This window comes from Gambusia affinis, linkage group LG01 (assembly GCF_019740435.1).
Source record: "Gambusia affinis linkage group LG01, SWU_Gaff_1.0, whole genome shotgun sequence".
NCBI classification, from domain to species: Eukaryota; Metazoa; Chordata; class Actinopteri; order Cyprinodontiformes; family Poeciliidae; genus Gambusia; species Gambusia affinis.
Window position 1 is genome coordinate 23044303 of NC_057868.1, and position 14461 is coordinate 23058763.

The 14461-nt window shown below is 43.2% G+C and overlaps 1 protein-coding gene across 1 annotated transcript in view; it reads left to right on the forward strand.

The window, feature by feature from the left end:
* Positions 1–2340: 2340 nt before the first annotated feature.
* Positions 2341–14461, forward strand: part of epha2b (eph receptor A2 b) — a 29805-nt gene continuing 17684 nt past the window's right edge. The window contains 4 exon segments of the mRNA XM_044116246.1: positions 2341–2401; positions 2404–2520; positions 3103–3182; positions 4649–5297. Of these exon segments, the coding sequence (XP_043972181.1) occupies positions 2341–2401; positions 2404–2520; positions 3103–3182; positions 4649–5297 (907 nt within the window).

Sequence of the window (14461 nt, forward strand, 5' to 3'; positions counted from 1 at the left end):
GAGAAAATATAATATCAAAAATGACACTGGAAAACCTCACAAAATGCAAGCATTTTTACAACAAAATCTCAGCCACTCACCTCCAGTTCCATTTCGCTCCAGTTCAAAGTTCATTGATACTTTGTGTTTCCCGTCCTGTAAAGGCCTCTTGAGCTGATAGACATTGGCAAAGAAAATGTTTCTATAAAAGTGGAGGCGAAGAGGCGTTGTTTCTCTTAAAGATGTAAAGGAGACCATATTCCTACATCAAGGGGTTTTTTACATCCAATTTCCATTGGAATCGTTATCCTAAGATAATTGGACCACTGATTGAATATTGGCAAGGTGTGTAACTAGATGGTTGTGTCAAAACCAGACCTGCTTGGTCTGCTTCACATTACCTAAATAAGTGCAAGGGAAAGTTAATTGCCATAATGGAGATGCATTTAAATGTGAGTCATTTCTGAAGCGATGTAACTGGTAAAAGGACTGGCTTGTACAGTGGATAGAAGAGTCGGCCCACTTTTGACCACATGTCCAGCCTTCTCCTGATCTTCTTTGGTTTGGTGATCTGCGTCAAGTAGGGAAGGAGTTGTGTCATTACCTTCTGCTGTAGATGTGTTTTCTTTCTTGGGCTGCTGATTTTTTTAATAATTTATTTTTTCATTTGTGGCCTAAGTAGTAGCACAGGAACATCAAAAGGGAGTGTGAGAAACATCTGCTTGTACTAATGCTATTTTAGTAGTGTTATCTAGAGAAACAGCCTAGATAACAGGCACGCTAACTGTGGTGTACGTCTGCAACCAGACTCAATGGTAAACTTTCCTAAAAGCTAAAAATGTCTTTGAACTGATCCTCTAAAGTTTGTGAGTGGCAAATGTTTAGGGAAATTCTCGGCGATAGAGCAACTCATTGTCCAACTGGTTCAGTGAGATCTGCAGGCTTACCGAAGGATTTAGAAAATCTAGACATCCAACGTAAAATGTCTCATTTCTGTTTACAGTAATGTACCTTGACTTAAAACGATAAGCCTCATGAACTTGAATCTATCTCAGCTGGTTCCAGCATGTTTCCGAAATTTTAGGAATAAAAATCTAAGGCGTGATTTGCATCCAGCCTCTTTTACTCTTCTAAAGTGGAATCAACCACTTGGGTCTAATTTAATTTCAGTTTAAATCCAGCTGTTTTCTAACAAGTTTGCTGGTGAGCATTGTTGAGCATGATGAACATTATCCTGTCCTCAGCGCACCTCTCCGCTGCACCTTCCACGTTCAGCTCCACCAGACTAGCGGCAGAAACATTTAGCAAACACCTGGTTTAACCGCGCTTCTGCTGAGCTTCTCGTGCAAACTGCAACCCTCGTAAAAACTGTTGTAAACGGCTTCATTGGAAAAGCATTGTAGTGATTGTGTGCTGAAAGGGGAGTGTCAAAATACCTAATACACCCCTTTAAAACCAGCCACACAATCATGGAGAGGAAACAACAAACGTGGAAGAATGTGTGCTGATCAATTGAGAGCACAAATGGACTTTTTGGGTTATATACAGTACACTATGAGTAAACACAAACCATATCAGGCTGAACACATGGTGATGCACTCTTGACATCTGGTCAGAGTTGATGGGAAGATGATGGATGGAGCAAAGAACAAGAGAATCCTGGAAGAAGGCCTGGAGTTCAGACTTGGGGCAGAGGCTCCTCCCAGCAGGTTCAGGACCCTAAATATCTTAAACATAACATCCAGAGCCAATCACATCCAACTTGACTGAGCTTTAACAATTTTGCAAAAAAATAAAAAAAATTCACAAATTATTTGCTAAGTTTTCAAATGTGCAAATTTAGTTGATATTGCACTGCAGTAAGACGTGGTTCTAACATATAACATAACATATGTCAACATGTATCAACTCAGAGGTTTTGAATACATATTCACGACACACTATTCAGATTTTCAGACGTTGTGATCGCGTGTCACACAGTTCCTAGAATTGATTGAAGCCGTGGCACGTGAAAGTATTCGAGGGCTGATCATAGTTTTGCAAGACACTCTGTGCCTCTTCGCTTACAGTCGGTTCACTGCACATCTTTGCTTCTTTTGTCAACATGTGCAGGTGAGAAATGTGAAATGTTCCAGAGTCCTTCAAAAGTTTCTCAGGCGACGCGTTCCGCCTTCCAACCACCAGATTAAAAAAAAAAAAAAAAAACAAAAAAAAAACCTCCTCATCACCACCACCACACCTTTAACACGCTCGCGCGCACGTACATACACACCACTACTGTAAGTTGCACGTGCACGCGCGCACACACACAGCTACATTCCAGCGGGCGGAGTCGGTGACGCGCGCGGAGGCCGTTTGTGAATGAGCCGCAGAGCGCAGCAGCAGCCCTCAGAGCAAGCTGAGTCCCAGCCAAGCGACGGGAGCGGAGCAGAGAGGGGAAAGAAAAGTTTTTCCAAATGGATTTCCTCGGTAGAGTCAGACATTTGCTGCTCTCATATGTGCTCGTTAACGGGATATTGGTTACCTTCCAGGCTAAAGAAGGTAAGAGTTCGCTTAAAAACAGCCAAGCTTTCAAAAATAACAGCTTTGTTGCGCTGAGGGGAAAACACGCGTGCCATGCGGGGAGTCTCCTTGCAAGAACTTTAAAAAGAGCAGGAAACATTTTTTCTTTACTTTTGCAACTGCTTGAAAGTTTCAGAAACTTTGATTTTAACTTCGAAAAAGAACAACAGCAACCTTATAAGTGTTGTTTGGTTCAACTTGTAGCTTGTCGCTTATCAATCTGCAGCCTATTATTTCTAAGTGAATTGCGACTCTGCTTGTGCGCTCCTAAAACTTTGTAACAGCAGCAGGTGGGGAGTTTCTACTGCGGAGTTAGCTAAGCTTGGTATTTTCTTGATCTTGCCTTATTCACCCAAAGGCATCCCTTTTGAATGAATCGGATGTTTCTTTATTTGTCATCTTCCCGCACCTTTTGTAATGGGGGTCAAAGTTAGTCAGCAACACAGAGCACAGATTTCAAGCGGGCTCAAGCAAAAATAAATAAATAAAATAAAAATACTGTTGTAAGTTTTGCAAGTGTTTTTGTTTTTGATAATTGATCTTGATGTTGTGTCTCCACAGAGGTGCTTCTGGATATGAAGGCAGCCGGAGGAGAGCTGGGCTGGCTGACTTGGTCCCCAAGCCAGGGAGACAGATCTGGGGTGAGTATGGTGCTCTTTGGTTCTCCTCCAGCTCCCACGTTTCCAGTTGTAGGAATTTGCCTGAGGATAGATCCGAGTGGAGAAAACTTGCAGGAAGGAACTCACTCAGCTGTACAGAGAACATTTTACGTAATTCTCTTAAAATTGCTCCCTGTATATGTACATATATATATATGTGTGTGTGTGTGTGTGTGTACACATGTGGGTTTTCTATAAACTCTGCCAGTTTAAGCCTTCCTGAGCTGGGATACCAAGGTACCCTATCAGGAGCTGCCTCCAAATCACATCTAGGCGGATAGAATAGCTGCTCCCTCTGAACTGGGAATACTTGTGGCTTCTTGTGGTTTCGAGGCTCCAGCTTCAGAATTGTATGTTAGAGAGCAATTAAGTTTTAAAGTTTGCAGCATGTGGTACCTCTTTGCCGAGAGGAGGGGCCTCAGACGGAGCGAGTCAAGCCAGGGCTACCTTTTTCCTTACAGCAGGGGAAAATGTCTACATTTAGGGATGAATCTCTAATGCTGCGGTTGTCTCTTTTACCATGAGCAGAGCAGAGACATGTGTTGCCTCCTTCCATCATGTGGTTGCGGAGTAATTGACCTGTCAGGCACATGCAGATTCACTGTAAATAGCCTCATTTCATGTGCTGATGACTCAAGAGCATGTGCAGGCACGCCGCTCAGTGGCTCACTCGACTTTCTCAGAGATGTGTAGCAGCTCGAATGTTCCCTCTGACACATTAGTTTCACTTTTTTCCCCCTCACTAATACGTTTCAGATGTTTGCTGGATTATTTCGAGTTAGGTGCCGGTTGTAATAAAAGGACGGTGGGAGGGGGAAAAAAAAAAATGTTCCACCAGGTTGTTAGCAGAGGTGTACATTCTGCTGTTCATCAAGTTTATATGCAGACCCACACACTTCGCCAGCAAAGCACATTCCTTTAATTAATAGCACAGTGGCTGCATGCAGAGAGCCAACCGCAGCTTCTGCCTCCGTGGGGGCCGTTTGCTTCTCATGAGCCAAGGTTAGAAGTTACTGTCACTTTTTCTCAAACATATTTGTGGCAACATCCAGTTTTCATGCAGCCATGTTGCCTGGGAAGGCTGCCAGCAAGTGTGAGAGAGACTGAATGGGAAATAATTTTGTCTCTTCGCAGTGTCAGTAATGCATTGTCCTTCGTGTTCATGATGGTTTTAGGCTTTTGGAGATTTAGAGAATGGATATCTATGTCTAAAAAGAAATGTTGTGTTGATGTAAAGGTCTGTATTTACCCTCAGGAAGAGCCACAGAGTTCTCTGCACACACTCTTGTTTTTGTTTCCTGCTTCAGATTACAGTGGCCAAACCCTCATGGTTAAATGGTCGCTCCTTTATTTAGCTATCCCCTTAGTTTTGGTTCAGCCCCACATGGTTAGAAGCAATCCAGCCTTACTACCTCTAACCTTCTTCGGTTTTCGTGGTTCTGTTTCAGTGGGAGGTCACCCAGAGAACCCTGAATGGCTCTCAGTTTTATACCTACTCCATATGCAACGTCGAGGAGCGCGAGCAGGACAACTGGCTGCGCACCACCTTCATCCAGAGGCGTCCTTCCGTCTCTCAGGTCTTTGTGGAGCTTCAGTTCATTGTGCGCGACTGCAACTCATTTGACGGAGCCTCGTTGACCTGCAAGGAGACCTTCAACCTCTATTCGAGCGATGCGGACGCAGACGTGGGCACGACCTTCCGTAAAGGCCAGTTCAAGAAGGTTGCCACTGTCGCTCCAGATGAGATAACAAAGAAAAATGACATGCGCATCAACACGGAAACGAAAGTTGTGCAAAGCTTGTCCCAGAAGGGGTTCTACTTGGCCTTCCAAGACATCGGAGCCTGCATCGCTCTCCTCTCTGTCAGGGTGTACTACAAGGCTTGCCCAGCCACAAGAAAGAGCCTCGCTTCGTTCCCCGAGACGGTAGCCGGAGGTCTCAACCAGCAGCTCAAGAAGGTCACTGGGAAGTGCGTGGACAATGCTTACAGCGAGGATTTACCCCACATCTATTGCACTGCGGACGGAGAGTGGGTGGTTCCAGTCGGACAGTGCCAGTGCGTTGCTGGATTCGAAGAGGTTGAAGACACCTGTCAAGGTAAGCCGATGGCCTTGAAGCATCTTATGTGGAAGCGTTTCAAAGCGCCTCCAGTTTTGTTACCTTTTGTTCCCTTAGACACAGACAACTGGTGATCTTTTGGATCAATAGTTCTCCAGAAATTTAAAAAGTATTTAGAATTTTTCCTGAGGGCTTTCTTTCTTTTTTTGCTGTCTCTGGTCCAGACCTGTGACAGTGGAGGATAAAAGAAATGCCATGTCTGAAAAATATTTCAATTACAATCTGAACGTGTCTTAAAAACAGACAGAAACCAGTTAAAACCTAAAATATACCTCATGCTTCAGTTTTCTGTTAGTAGCTTTTTGAGAAAAAGGACACTAAATCAACATCTGTAACACTGTGCTATCTTTGATAATTCTTGTCAAATTGAACTGAACAAAACATAAAAACCCAGAAACAAACTGTGTCTTTGTGTCAAACTTTTACTTTGTTTTAAGCATAGAAAATATAACTTTTCCTTCCACATATACAGAGTGAATGTGTGGTTAAGAAGTTTATAAAGGTGCTTAAAGGGTAGTGGGGTTGATCAGAAAGGTTAACAAAGCCTGACTTTCAGTTTTTTTAAGGCCAAATTTGGATGGAACAACTAAAAATGTCCAATGTCCATGTACTTCTCTGGGTTCAATAAAGACAATGAGTCGCCAACCTAAAATTAAGACAAGTCCATGGACATCCAGTATTTAGAAGGTTTGTAATAAAGTTGCTTTTTTAAATACCTGATTTCTCTGCTAAACCATCTGCTTTTTAAAGCCATACATCACAGCCAAGTTGCAAAAGACGTTCCTTTAAAAACTGTCTGGCATTGGACTTGTACAAAGTACAACTCTGAAATACTTAAGAAAAGCTCCAGTAACTATTCATCAAGATCATCAGAAAAGATTACAAGACAGCATGGCTCCTTCATAGGGGATATTTCACGAGAGGAAGAATGACTCAGAACTTTGATCTGTACTGTACGCAATCTTGTCCTGGCAAATTCGATGCGCTTCCATTTTACAGCATTCTTTTTTTTAAAGCTCAATTTATCTTTGCTTTAATTACCTGGGGTTATAAAACATACCTGTATGACGAATATTTATCATGGGTGCTATTACCATATCTCCGTGGAATTCTGCCCTCGGCTAACACCGGCTCCCCCCGCCAGTGGGAAGAATGCCAAGCCCTTCTTCAACATGTCCTGGCGTAATCCCTGACCCGAAACTGATACGAGTAGGAAATGTGCATTTACCTTTCGGCTTTGGCTCCAATTAGCTGTTCTCTTTTAACAGTTTGCAGAAGCAAATTGTAAATGTTGGCCTTTGGTGTTACAACGGACGCTGGACAGCATGCTGGAAAATGAAGCCTGGGCCTAAATTTTGGCCTCATCTGCATCGGCCAATCGCTGCGCCGCGTGCTTCGGCTGCAGCCTGTTGGCGTGAGATCGCTCCTCGTCGTGGCCAATCAATGGGGCGGCCTCCATTTTTAACGGCTCCATCTGCTCACCAGCCGAGCTTCAACCCACCTCCGCCCCGTCTCTACCCCTTCCTCCCATTCGAGTGTCAAAACCCTTAATTCATTCGTGTCAAATAAAAACTTCTAATTGCAGCTTTTTGGCTGTGTGTCTCCATGTTGAAATGACATAAAGTTGGAGGGGACAGGAAAAGGAAATTACCGTTAATTATTATTGCTACAATATTATTAGAAAACATTTTTGTTCTGTCTTATTTTTTTGACCAACAGTTAAGGCAATAAATATTATTATTTATGACAGATTTGGATGTAAACTAATTTCCATTCAACCACGAAGTTTGTTTTGTGTAGAAAACGAGAGAGGCATCATGTCAACTGCCACAATGTAAAGAAAACAGTTTTTTTAATAGAAATTTTAATAAAAATAAATAAATAAATAAAATTAAAAAATGTATCGTCCCCACAATAAACACTGGAAATTTGTTTTAGAGTGAAACTCTTTTAATAATTGCTGACCAGATTTTCACTGGAACTATTAATTTTGGACTTTACTGCATTTGGTGTTAATTGTTTTATCTGCATTTAAGTAAAAAAAAAAAAAAAGAAAAAATCAATGTAATTCCTTTATTCAATTTATTCCTAAACATTAGTTTGTTTAGGGAAATGTCTTAGAGCTTGTGCTTTTCACTAGGGGTTCACCGATTTGAATGGGCACAGATTTTCAGTGATTGGAATGATAACTGCATCTTATCTACCTTGGCAAAGGTCTGAAGATCAACAATTGTCCTCTTCTGCTCTCCTGTGAGAGACGTTTGAATGAGAGACCGGCTCAGGAGGTCATGTCTGCACGTTTGCAGTCACACCACTGTTACCGACTCAACCATTTTCTTTCTATATTTAGCAACATTTTAGGAAAAAAAAAAAAATTGGTATTGGCCAAAATCGGAATCGGCAGGTCAGCCTTGGTAATCGCCGAAGAGCCAGAAAACCACAATCATCTCTGTTTTTAACGAAAAGAATTCAATTTGCTTTCACATTACATGACACAAGCAAAACTCAATTTTTTCTGTGAATACAAAAAGGTCCGTAGAGTTTAACTTTACTCAGCAACGTCTTGCTCGGCTTATCTGTTACATATCCCAAACCCTGGTAAATGAGTGGCTTGCTCTTTGACATCTCTCGGTGCATAATTTAGAGCTTATTGCATCAGGTGATTTCCTGTTCCCTCGGTATCGTCTGCCCTCTTATCTCGACATGAGCTGGCTTTGGCAGAGCAGCCATAATTCAGGCCTTTGACTTTGTTCTGTTGTCACAGTTGCGCTTTACTGACTGTAAAGGAGACCTTTATTGTAGCGAGGGAATACGGCTGATCAAAGAAGCAAAGGAGTGGGGGCTACTGTACGGTGATGGATTAGCATCTTCAAGGCGGATGGGAGGAAAAAGAGGGCGGAGGCCGGGTGAAGCTGCCGAGCCTCACTGACTGCTCATGACATGCAGACCCAATCTGAGCCCCTGTCCTGCCGGCTGCAACTATCTCTTTATCCCCCAACCCACCGTCGCTCCCTCTTTGTTTTCTCAAACACACCGGAGCTGCAGTTTTTGGTGTGTGTGTGTGAGAGAGTGGTGTGTGAGGGCCTGTTGAGATCTGCTCCGCGACAAAGCACACAAAGCCATGCCGTCAACCCCATGCCATGTTCTGTTTTTGCCACACACACTTGCAACACTTGAAAACAGAAATAGATCTTTTAATCATCGACTTAGAAAATAAATGCGCACATGCATGTTTTGACAGCGGGTGTAAAAACGTCCCTGCTGACATGTCCGCTCTCCTGCTTAGATTTAAGCTGGATAGGAAAGCTGAGGTTTTCTCCCAGTGGATCTTTTTTTTTTTTTTTTTGTAGCTGCGGAAGAAAAGCCAGGTGAGCTGATTAGGGAGGACAGCAGGAAGGAATGAGAGAGAGGAAAAAAAAGCGAGGGCTTGTGTTTAGAGGAGGGGTGTGATGTTTTTTTTTTTTTTGTTTTTTTTTTTGAGGTGTGGAGTGGAATGCAAAGGTAGGAGAACAATGAAGTGCTGTGTTTCCCCGCGAGGCCGACAGATTCCACCTCCTCTCCCCCACTTTACTGGTACATTCCTGATCAGTTTGCTGAGACGGAGCCTCCCAGCGTTACTCCAGACCTGTGGAATTCCCAGTGAACGCTGGCGGTGATGGGAGGAGAGGGAGAACAAGTCCAGGTCAAGCCCTCACATTAAAACAACTAAACAAACAGAATCCCTCCAACCCCACAAAAAAAAAAAAAAAAAACACACCAGGAAGATCCCCGGTGACAGGTCCGAGATGCATGAGGACATGCGTGGATTTAGATGGAAATGAATCACAGAGCTGCAGCGCGGAGCCAGGATGAATGGTTCCAAAGGCTTAAAGAGGAATATCCTACAGACACGTAGTTAATCATTTCCCCCCCCCCGTTTCTTTCCTGAACGGATGGCTGCTCTGGGGTAAAACAACCACAAAAACTTCCACTGTGGTGTTTTTTTTTTCTCTTCTCCATATTTAGGTTGAAATTTTCCATGTTCGGTCATGTTTTCACTCAGTTTTATAACTCTTCTTCCCCGTGGGACCTGTTAAAGTAAAGATCTGTGACTTCATCTGGTTTCTGTCTCCGTCTCCTCTTTGCCTCTCGGTGCGGCAGTAGTTCTGGCGGAAGGATCACTTGTCTCTCAGAGCTTCTTTCTAGGATATTGTTTCTTTCTTCCCTCTCTCCCCCCTTAAACATTTTTGCCTAAGTGCAGAATGTTGTTTGAAACTGTCTTCCCTGGTGTTCACACACACACACACACACACACACGCACACACACACTGTTGACTTTGGGCGAAAATTCAAAAAAGATAAAACAGTTGCTGCGCTGTGAAGACGTGTAAGAGCTTTGCAGGTTGTCAATCATACTAGCAGGGCACAAACTGGACCTTTTGTTCTCTGTGATATTACAGATGGTGTTTTTTTTATAATTATTCTGATGCTCACGTGATTGATGGAGAAACTTAAACGGGCTGTAATTACAGCGTCTTGCAAAATTATCTCTCACGTTTGGTCACATCACATTGCAACACATTCTGAATTTATCAACTGGTGGCTCTGGCGTGGCAGGTCGGAGAATGTGCCAAATCAAAACAAAGCAGTGGGTTATTAAGAAATAGAGTATTGTTTTAAACATTTGCCCTGCACAAAATGGTGTGGATACGTGTCCAGCCCCATCAGTAAAGCCTAATGCCGTTAACTGCCTGCAGGAGGTAAATAAGTGGTAATTAGAGCTCACCGATGTGTTAATGACAGTAAATCCAAATGTTCTGTGAAGGCCTCAAGTGTTTGTAAGGGAACAAACAGCAGCACAAAGACCAAGGAACATGGCAGGGAGAAAGTTTAGTTTTTATAAGCAAACTGTGTTTGCTTAAAAAGAAAAACACTATGCCAACCGCTGTATCTGCATGGTGCAACCGCACACTTAGCAAGACGTGGCTGTCTAAACCAACAGATCACGGAAGCGGAGCATTAATCTGAGAAGCTGAGGCTTGTGGTAACCGTGGAGGAACTGAAAGGCTCCACAACTCAGGTGGCAGAGCATCTCTTCGTCATGCACTCCACAAATTTGTCTTTTATTACCCTTGTGAAAGAGTTGCAAGAAGACCGTTGTGCATATACACTGCACAACGGTCACATGAGACTGAAGTTTTAGTTTTCGGACTGGGTGTAAAACTCGGACCAGGGGTACGTCATTTCCACGCTGAAGCATGGCGGTGGCTCCATCATGCTATGTGGGTGCTTTTCTTTTCAGCAGGAACAGGGAAGCTTGTCAGAGTAGATGGAGACATTCATGAAACTAAACTGGAACAAAGTGTGTTAAGGGCTGCAAAAGACTTGAGACTATGGCAGAGACTCAACGTCCAGGAGGACATACGGTCAGATCTGCAACAGAGTGTTTTAGGACGGCTTCATAACACCATAGAATTGCAAGCCACACTTTTTTTCAGTCTTCCAGTCTTATTCAATAATAAAAAAATCTAAACCATATATCCTTTAAAATCTACGTTACAATTAAATGCTTTGTGTTGGTCACCTAAAATCCTCTGCCCCCAAAAAACACTGGAGCTCATAAAACGTGTAAGTGGTATGAGTTCGGGCCAGTTAATAAACACTTTATTGACATGATTTAAATGTTCTCTCCTCATCTGTCTTGCTGGGACATATTTCAGTCCCTAATGTGAATTTTCCATCTACTTTAAAATCTGTTGCACAAACAAGAATCTATTTTCACGGAGCGAAAATAAACAGTGAGCTAAGTGGTGTTTAACTTTAAATAATTTCCACTTGTGACTCACTCCGTTCCCTTCCTTCCCCTTAATCCACCCTGGCACAATGTAATGACTGCGTGTCACCCCTCATCTGGATGTGCACCAGCTGATCCTCGGCTTTATTTCTGTTTAACTGTCCCGGGCCCACACCTCGCCAGCTCCCCCTGAAGCCTCGTAATCCAACGCCATGGTTGCACAAGGCTCTGTGTATAAACGAAGACACGGTTTGGGAGCGTGGGGCGCCTGCTCTGGCGCTCAGGAGAGAATGGCCTGTCGGTGGACCGACCGTCCTGCTGGATTCCAGTAAGGCCGGAGCTCGCCAAGCAGCTTCCAGTAAGCAATTTTCTCCTCTCCCACTCCTTCCCTCCGTGTCCGTGTCGCCAAACTCGTCCCCGGCTGATGTAAGGAACAGTTGGTGACTAAGCTAGCGTAGCTACACGCTGTGGCGAGTGATTTGTATGGGTAGTAATTGACTTGGGTGTGTTTGGTCTTTTTCAGTGGAGTAAGTACAGGTTCTGCTGGCTTTTTCTTTTTCTCTTTTGCCTTTGTGTAGTCTCTCCTGCCGTCCTCTGCTGCTCACCCCACACCCTCTCTGTCTCAGAGGACTCTTTTTGACTATTTTAGCCTTAATTTTCTGCCTCTCATCTTGTATTTATTTTGTAATTCCTTATCTCAGCACATTATTCCCAGGATTATTTTCGCAGCGCCATATGCAGTTTACTCCAGAGGCACACACTGTTGTGCAACCAGCCCCCCAAGTACAACAAGATGCAAACATAAAGCGTTTCCTTTTTTTCTCCTTCTTGTTTCGTGTTCACATTGCTCATGGAATCACACGGAGGCTGTTGTTTTTGGCCAACACGCAGGTCATGAATATGACACCAGAAGACTTTAAACATCCCGTTTCACATAGCCCTGATGGGACTATTTAGACTGTGTACGCTCACAGTATTTCTGTCTGATAAAAACAAGTCTCACTAAGTGACTCGTAAAAACAAATAGGGGCAGAATCTGAATAATGCTGCCAATCGGGGAACAGTAGCCGGCTGCTTTCGCATGGTGGCTAAGGCATAAACATTTAGTTGGAGGTACAAATGAAACTCTAGCCATTTGTTTTTTCTTGATGAACTTGACAATCGATGCGAGAAATTGGACCGCCTAGGAAAGTCTTTCATGTCAAGGATAGAGTTATAAATTAAGGCCTGCATCCGAAGCCCGTGAGTTCATGATGATTGAAGAAACGCCTTGCACAAATTTTCGTTTATCCGATGTTATGCATGCAAAGAGACACAGCAGCACTCCTGGAGATTGCAGTGATTCGATTTAGCGGGCTTAAGGTGGATTTCACAGACTGAGAATCATCTCACTCCACCCGTATAATCCCTCCCACACTCAGAATTTTCTGCTCCACCAATCTTCCCTTGATTCTCTGCCTCTGTAGCTGGTCACAGAAAATCAGAGTCACTGCCTTATTGGACAACTCTGCAACTCAGTTTTGATAGACAGGTTTTTATTTGTACTTTGTTTTACTACTTTGCCTCTGAAAAACCACTGAGATTACTTTCAAAGATCGCATTTCTCAGATGTTGCGCCAAGTTAACTTATGACTAGCGAGCTGATCTTGAGGGAGTTGGTTAGACTAATGGGGGGTTCGGTTGGGTGGGGGAAGGAGGGTTCTTTCAAGTGATGACATGCTGTATCTTGTTAGGCCACATTTTTACTGGAGAGTACAGTGCCAGTTATTAGAAACAGCAATAAAAAAAGAAAAAGTCAATGGAGTCTGTGATTATCTAGTGTTGATAACCACAAGCTGGGGAAGTGCAAACACCATGGTGAGTGTATCCTCCAAATAGAGCAATTTGATTACATTAAATCTGATCTGATGGCAGATTTAGGTGAGAAATGTTCACCTTTAGAAACCTTTTGTCTCAAATCACATTCTGAATGAAGCAGCCAGATGATAATAATCGACACTTTAGAGTAAAAAGAATCACAAAACGGATAAAATCCCAAATTTATAGAAACACACAGAAACAGTAAAATTAGTGCAAATGTAAAAAGTGCATATTTTTGTGTACAGCTCAGCATTGTAGCAGTTTGAGGCAAAAAGCGTGTGGTAGCCTCAACTCTCCTCATCTTCCCCTGCAGGCCTTAGGCTGCTGGAAAACCACGTTAATGTTCAACACTGCACGTCAAAAATCACAGACTGGAGTAAAATCTTTACACTGTTATTACCTTAAATAAAAATACAACTATTTCAAGGTATTGGCATAAAAATATAGCGAACATTAACTGATTGCTCTATAAAATTAAATGGAATAATTAGTCCTTTGACTTAAATAATGCAAGTAATTTTATTTTTAACAATTTTTAAATTTTTAAAAAAATGTTAAAATCAGCAAAAAGGTAGAAATAAATGTGCAGTAAATTAAATAGCAGTTACTGAGTGCTTAGTGCACATAATATTTTACCTTTTATTGTTGTAGTTTTTGTAGTTTTTATGTCATCCACTCCTTAGTTGAAGTTTCAGTCTCCACACATGGGCCTTACTTTAAAAGTTAAGCATTAACCATTTTTAGGCTTCACGCGTGCATGTGTGTGTTGGCTGTGCCGTGGAAGTCGGGACATATTTCCTCTTGGTGACATTCCTGAGCCTGAAGGCCGTGTTTATGTATGTGTGTGAGTGTTTTGGTGGGGAGGGAGGGGGGAGTGCAGAGCAATGTGAAGCGCTTTGTGTTGTACTGCCGGTGTGTGAGGTCAGCACTTTCCTTCCCAGCAATCAGTCAGTCATGCCCCCCAGCGCAGCCCAGCAAATACACCCACCCACCGTTCACTGCTAACAGGACGAGGCCTCAGCGGAAACCGGAGGTCACCTAATCCCTCAGTGACTCCCCGACCCGTGGGCTCAGGGTTTTTCATTGTCGCTCAACGCTGCGGTCTCACTCAGCTGCTTTTCATTTTGTTGTCCTGCCTGATAAGTCGTTTTGTTTATTGGTGCATTTGGTCCTGTTCTGGTCACTTCCCCTGGTCAGGAAGTCGATGGCTGTCAGCGTTCAGCCTGTTGGCTCGGGGAGGTGTGGCGAGATGGTGTTGCCTTTTCCACCTGGTTGTCTGGAAACGATGCAAACCAGCACAGCTCTGGTCTCTGGAAGCTCTGAGTCAAACTGAGTTGGCTTCATCAGATCCTTCCAGCAACGATTTTAAATCTGCTCGTCTCCGGCCTTCACTCGGCGTACCTCTCTTCCTGATACTAAGTGCGAGGAAACTTAGAGAGTGAGAGGTGAAAGGGGATCAGGGAATTTATTGTGTTTAACAACCCCAGATGAAAGCTTGGGTGCAATTGTA